General features: G+C 32.6%; 1 protein-coding gene across 1 annotated transcript; it reads right to left on the reverse strand.

Moving 5' to 3' along the window:
* Positions 1-364: 364 nt before the first annotated feature.
* On the reverse strand, positions 365-6762 carry LOC130641620 (uncharacterized). Its single transcript, XM_057448494.1, has 7 exons — positions 6091-6762; positions 4718-4919; positions 3587-3616; positions 3071-3217; positions 2854-2907; positions 2587-2650; positions 365-2314 (listed from the first exon to the last, which is right to left on the reverse strand). Exons 1-7 carry the CDS (start codon positions 6187-6189, stop codon positions 2200-2202), a joined length of 711 nt encoding a protein of 236 aa, XP_057304477.1. The 5' UTR covers positions 6190-6762; the 3' UTR covers positions 365-2199.
* Positions 6763-7000: the final 238 nt, after the last annotated feature.

Consider the following 7000-nt stretch of genomic DNA (forward strand, 5'->3'; position numbering starts at 1 on the left):
TGGTCTTTCATACTGTTCTTCAGCATAGTCAAGGGCTATTTTAACAGGCGTGTTAACCGGTAGCCTTATCACATGTCGTAACCATCTCATTCTTCTGTTTTTAATCACTTGACTCTACTGTTTCATTCTTGTTTTTCGATACAGTTCGTCGTTTGTAACTATTTCCGGCCATTTTACATTAAACACATTTGTTCGTACAAGTTTGCGTTAAATTACATCAATCTCAAGCAGCAGGGAGTAAACAACAAAGCCATTGCATCGCAATTTTAAGTTTGATTGAGTCTAAGTGACTTGGAAACGGATAAAAAATAAAATAAAAATGATTTAGAAGCATTCTAGGTCTCTATCGTTGCATTTATTCACGTTTTCATTCAGAAAGAGTTTAACGACTTTAATTACTCATCGCTTTTTTAGCATCTTCTTGTTCCTTTCGCTTAGATATAATCAGCATTTTGTCCCGCGCGTGTAATTTCTTCATTTACTTATTAAACGTCAATGACGTCATCTTGCCAGTTCAGTTTATCCTTTAATAAATCTAGCTTCAAATGAGTCTCTTTATTTGTCGTTTTTTTTTCTTTTCTCCCTCGATCCTTTAAGGAATAGACAAATGAAACTGTCATCTTAAAGGATGGTGGAGATCGAGTTAATAAAATTGCAGATATAATCCTCTATTTCCAAGTTCGTCCTCCGCGCTTTATGGCTGTGTTGTACGGTCAGCGATATACAGTCAGCGGTGTACGATCAGTGATGTACGCTCAGCGATGTACCATCAGTGATGCACGGTCAGCGATATACGGTCAGCGATGTACGGTCATTGATGTACGGTCATTGATGTACGGTCATTGATGTACGGTCAGCGATGTACGGCCAGTGATGTATGGACAGCGAGGTACGCTCATTGATGTACGGTCAGCGATGTACGGTCACCGATGTACGCTTGGTGATGTACGCTCAGTGATGTACGCTCAGTGATGCACGCTCAGTGATGTACGCTCAGTGATGTACGCTCAGCGATGCACGATCAGCGACACACCATATCGCCTTGCTTTATCATGAAAAGGGATAATATTTATTATCATTAAAAAGGTTTTTTTAATAGCTACATATTTAATATGAGATCCACATATCCTGTCTTCGTGTAAATAGTAAAACAAAAGAGCCTTAGGTGGCCTTTACATCTAAATTAAAATTTTATTTCGGTTCTTGTCTAGTCTGTATTCCTTTACATAATTTTAAACGAAATTATTGGGCATGTGTATAAAGTTATCGGGCATGTTCAAAAATTTGCTGCGCGTGTGCAGAAAGTTATTGCGCATGTGCAGTTTACAAAACACCATGAAAAAATCTATGTAAACACAGCAAAATTTCATTGTGATTTGAAATCTCATTACGGATAAATCTCACGTCTAGTCCATATAAAGGCTACCTTGTGTGCGTTATACTATTATCTCAGTATAAACTTTTATTTTTTATAAATAATACACATGCACAATATAACATGGTAAAATTATGCATAGCCGCATCACTACATAGGGGCATATTAAGATGACAAAATATCATCGATTACACTCTACATATCACTTATAGGAAGTTCAAAACTGCTAATATTAAAAACAAGTGTGGCTTTTTCAAAAACATTACACTTTTTCTCTGCCAATGCTGAAAGCTGGATATAGAAATTTTAAATTTAGAAAACATCTTTAACATTCCTCCAATTTCCTGTCTCATCCTTAGGTCTTTGTGTTGTTTACACACGGAAAATTAGGAATACTGAAATATTTCACCCGACGTGCGTGTTTTAAATTATGAATGTAAACAAGCACTTCACTACTTCAAATTTGTTTTTCAAGAGTTTGGAATGAATTCTGTTGACGAAGTAAATAAAACAGTAAGAGCTTTTTTTAATTTATACAACTGAAAATATTTGAATAAAAATCGAAAACATTCCTTTTAATCTGCATGCTTCTTTCTCTTTCCTTTGTTTTGTTATGAAGGTTTTTCTTGACATTATCATCACAATATTTACTGACACTTTTTACATGTTATATAATTAGTATGCAACGTCTTTGCCCACTGTATCTGTGATTTTGCTTTCGCAAGCTTAACTGGTTGTTCCCTGTAGCAGCGTTAATTGTTGTGTGATACGCGTAGAAACCGAATATATTCATTTAAACCAACGAAAGCTTTCTATGGTATTTTTCACGACTTTCGCTTTTTCTTTTCAACTTCGTTTCCAATAACAAACACATCCGGTTGTTTTAGGGGCGAACATGGTATCGTCAATCGACAATTAATTACTGTATTGAAACATTTGCTATAAAAAATGTTGATGCACGTTAGAAATCATTCCCTTGTTTTCAAAGCCTGCTGCGAGCCTCGAAAGGTTGTCCCTACTTGGACTTGGCCAATCATAAAACAAAATTCTATTTTAGTCATTTTTACCAGTAAGTACATTACAAAACACAAAAATCTGTCATTTGAGAAGAAATTCCAAGTTATAATACCAACTGTAAGTATATTTGCCTTATTTTGTTTATTTTGTTACTTTTACGCAACTGTGAAATCATACAGATGAGAAACGCTTACCATAAATCACCTTGCTTATAAAAACACTCTCCGTTGTTGTACGTTATACCTTCATAAAAACAAGCTAAAAAATAAAGAATTACAAACAAACAAACATAATTTAAAAGAAAGTCGCATAAGCTTTTGAATAATCTAGAAAGCTAAATATAGTAGTAGCGCTAATTCTTCAAGAAGCTGTTTGATAACGTGTCAAGATGGAAATAAACTTTTATAAGCACGGACAACAAATAATATATTAAATTTAACAAATCAGTTCTCAGTTCTCACTCAAATCATTCTTCTCATCTTTGGACAGTACGTATGTTTTGAATGCATCCACCTCTATAAGTAAGAATTAAATGATATACCCTTCTCCAGGGAAAACGTGATGTCTAATCAGCGGTGGGAAAAGAAGGGGTTTTCATTAATTACTCAGAATTGGTATCTCAAATAACTTTGTCCAGTGCATATTTAACCTAAGGTAAAAGTACAAAGCGGAGCTTACCCTTGTTAGAAGCTGGATTGTCATACGGAACACAGAAACCTTCATGCTTGGTCGGATTCTTCAGCTCGCAGCGATGACCATAAGGGCATGTAAGTTTTTGTGATGAACATAAATGTACTAAGGAATGAGTTTTTTTTGGAGAAAAATCTAGATGAAGGAAGACAATATTAACTAATTGGAAGGCATAAAAAATGCTTATTTCTCTCCCCGAATTAGTTACAAATACACTAGCCACAAGGTCGGTATTGATGTTGCTAAGTGGTGGTTAAATCCAGTAGATTACTACATACTTAAAACGTAAGATTATTTTCTGAAATTCTTTCCCAGTTTAATAATATTCAAAGATAACACTTCTTAGCTTGATTTTTAAACTGCTTAAGTATGTCTTAACGTTGGTATTGGACAAAGTTGAATTCGTCACTGATATCTTACGTGCAAGTAGAAGTAAGCCGTTATTACAAAAAATAACATGGTAACAACACATAAAAGATCTCAGATTACTGTACGCATACCTACCCATTTTTGTTGAATCCTTTAGTGTAATTCCTGAAATTAAATTGAAAAACAAACTGATAAAGTAGAACATCACAACGCCCTCTTCCCCAAGGTGTTTTTAGAGAACTTTGACTTTAAAATGTGAAACTGGGAACGAGTCCGGTATTCTAGTTAACCTTAAAGCTTGGTAAAGAATTGGCTTGTTGAAGTTCGTGTTTAAATATTATTTTACATTATATTGAAATAACGGTTTTTTTATGAATAACATGACGGGAGATATTTTAATCTTTTGATTTTGATGTTTGTACAACATACATACGTTGAGTAGGAGGATTGTGAGAGCAAACAATGCTGTCAACTTTTTTTATTTACTTCGTTTTTATGAAAACTGCTATTCCGAAGATAAATTATATTGTGTTGCACCTAAACATTTACGTATTTCTGCTTAATGATATAATAACAACAATGTTTACCTAAAATAATAAAATTGTTTTAAAACCTACCTGCGTGCTAATTTTGGGTAATGGCAATAAAAGATTCGATAAGATAATTTTTAACAATTCAATTGTTTAGAAGTAAGAGCAAGAAAACAGAAGAAGTTTTCTGCTTGTCGATTTGTGGTTAATGCGGGTAGATTACATCAGAAGCGAATTACGTGAGTGTTATACAAAACGTTGCAACAGAATACAAATCAGTGAATAGTAACAATTGAAATGAGAGGGAGTAACATCTTATTTTAAATCATGTAATAACTTTCGTACGAGAAACTGAAATTCCCAGTTTTTTTTACATGAGTATATATTTCTGGAACGTTTGCCGAAGTAATTAATTATTTTTTACAGAATCTGTCTCAAGATGTAAAGTTTGCTCTAAAATTAGTTGTAAATAATTAGAACTGCTTCTGTGCCAGCCTTTTTCCAGGACTTCTTTTTAAGACCAAGTCTTGCCACCGTATTTGAAAAAAGTGAGAACCCCCTGTTTGTTCTCTCTTTTGTCAAACAATTATTAATTTAGACTTGTTCTATACTCGTTTTTATAGAACAATTTGAATTTTACGTGTGCATTTTTCTTCATAATGAAGTACTGCGGACTTAGTATTACACGCTTTTCGCACAATCCCAGTAAAAATTTAAAGAAGAAACTAGTATTTACCTTTTGACGTAACTGGTTGGTTGCAAGAGAGTATACAGCCATCATAGCAACATTTCCGTTTTTCTCCGCAGTCTTTATCGGATTGGCACTGATCGTTTATAGTACTACATCTGCGAAGAAAAGCGTTGAGTTCGATGTTGGATTTATACGTGGGGCATTTGGCATCCAGGTTCTTGACGCTGCGTTTTGAAAGACGTGAAAGCTAGATAAAAAAAAAATTTTGCCCTGTGGCTCACGTGTTACTTTCATTCATTTGTGTTTTTGTTATACTTTCCCAGTTTTGGAAAATATATTTGTATTTTCATAGAATATTTATTGAAATTGCGAAAGCATTCAGTCTATTTTAAACAAAAATAAATAATAATATTGGGCGTCGTACGATCAATCTGCTTCAAAAAAATTATAACTTGTCAGAATTATTAAAAAAAATTAAAAATCATTCACAAAATGCCAGGAAACAACCTGAAAGCAACATTTTAATTCAAAAGAATTTCGTTTCGTCTATACATTTGATCAAATTTCAAATTAAGTGACGCACGAGTAAAGCATTTAACACGACGCCACGTTTACGACATTGATTCAATTTTATTTTTTATTCTCACCAAATATTTTAAGCGCGAAATTGTTATTACGTACAACTCACAGACCTACTAAAGTAGAAATGGTGCAAACATTTTGTCGAACGGTTAGGTAAGATGTTAACCAATCAGAAAGCGAAATGCTTTGACGATCATTTCAAGATGACGTCCAAAGAGCATTTCCGGTTGTGTTTCTTAGGAGAATACATCGATTTTTTACTTCATAAAATTCTTTCTTCTTACCTCTTAGCACAATCAAATAAATATTGACAATAACGCGTATGTTAGAAACTTCTAGGTAGTAATTTAACCAATATAAAGCTTCCAGTAAACAGTATTTCTACTCAGGCTTTTTTTTTCTTATTTAATCCATAATAACTGCTTGTTTTCGAAACCAGAACCTTATTCTGAGCTATTGTATACTTTCTATAGTGTCATTTCTTTAAAAAAAATTGAAAAAAAACTTATTCTTAGTGGAGAAGGCGCTGATAATTTTTTTTATAATATAAAAAAAATTATCAGCGCCTTTTCCACTATACGTCGGTTGTCACAAAAATCGTCGTGAAAATCGTTCAGCAGAAATTCTGTTTAAGTACAAAAATAACAATAAAATATCATTTATGCAAAATTTTGTGAACTTATATGAAAAGCATCTCTTTCAGCAAAGTTCATTCTTAACAGTATGTTCTAGTGCGAAAAATATTTTTTGGGCAATAATATTCTTTGTCTAGTTGTTTTAAAACAGTTGTATCACAACAACATTTAACAAAACGAAAAACCTTATGAATAACCTACCATGTCAGATGTATGTAAGTACACAACCCTTGGTCTTGACTTTCCCAAGTGAATCAATATTAAAATTTGACAAATAATATTCCACATACTTTTTTCCATAAACCTAACCAAATTAATAACACTCTGTAATTTGCGTGCTGCGTCCTTTATTTGTATCCAGGTCAAATGAATTCTTCTAATTTTTTGCTAAGATTTTGTAGGTTGGTATCTATTTACTTAACGGTAAACCTCTTTCATAAAAGATCTAGTAAATAAGTTGATTTAAGACGCTCGTGCAGATAAAGATAGAATGTCTTGTTGCAGATAAAAATATTTGTAAAATAAAAATAAATATCACAGACAGAAAGAAAATTAAATTTTATTAAAACTGCTTTTCTCTTCTTTTCCTTTTTTGTAAGTTCTCTTTAATTGACAATTCCCGTGTCAGCGTGCTTTAATAAAGCTTTCTTCTTCACATAGGAACTCAATGATCTGCAGTTAAACGTTATCTCCTCCAAATATTGTGTCAATAAATATTGACCTGTTTTTTACAAAAACACGAGCTCGTTGTTATTTAACATGTTTCAAATACTTCCACTTGCGTTTACAGTCATTATACGTCTAAATAAAACGTTAAAAGAACGCAACTAATCAGAAAATAATCTTAAACAAAAAAAAAAGTTTATAACGAAAAATATTATTTATTATTATTTCAGAGCAAAGATTAACATTAATAAAAGTTTTCTTCTCATATATCTTTAGTGTTATTTGTATTTCGTTTCACTGTACATTTTTATTTATTTACTCAAGGCCATTTCATTCCCAACCTCTTCCTTTGACACCAATTAACACAAAATTCTAAAGTCATGATTTTTTTAGGAATGATCTGTTAATGAAAAGGGAAGAGATATTCAATTAAACAATAAAAAGA

This window comes from Hydractinia symbiolongicarpus, chromosome 4 (genome assembly GCF_029227915.1).
Source record: "Hydractinia symbiolongicarpus strain clone_291-10 chromosome 4, HSymV2.1, whole genome shotgun sequence".
NCBI lineage: Eukaryota > Metazoa > Cnidaria > Hydrozoa > Anthoathecata > Hydractiniidae > Hydractinia > Hydractinia symbiolongicarpus.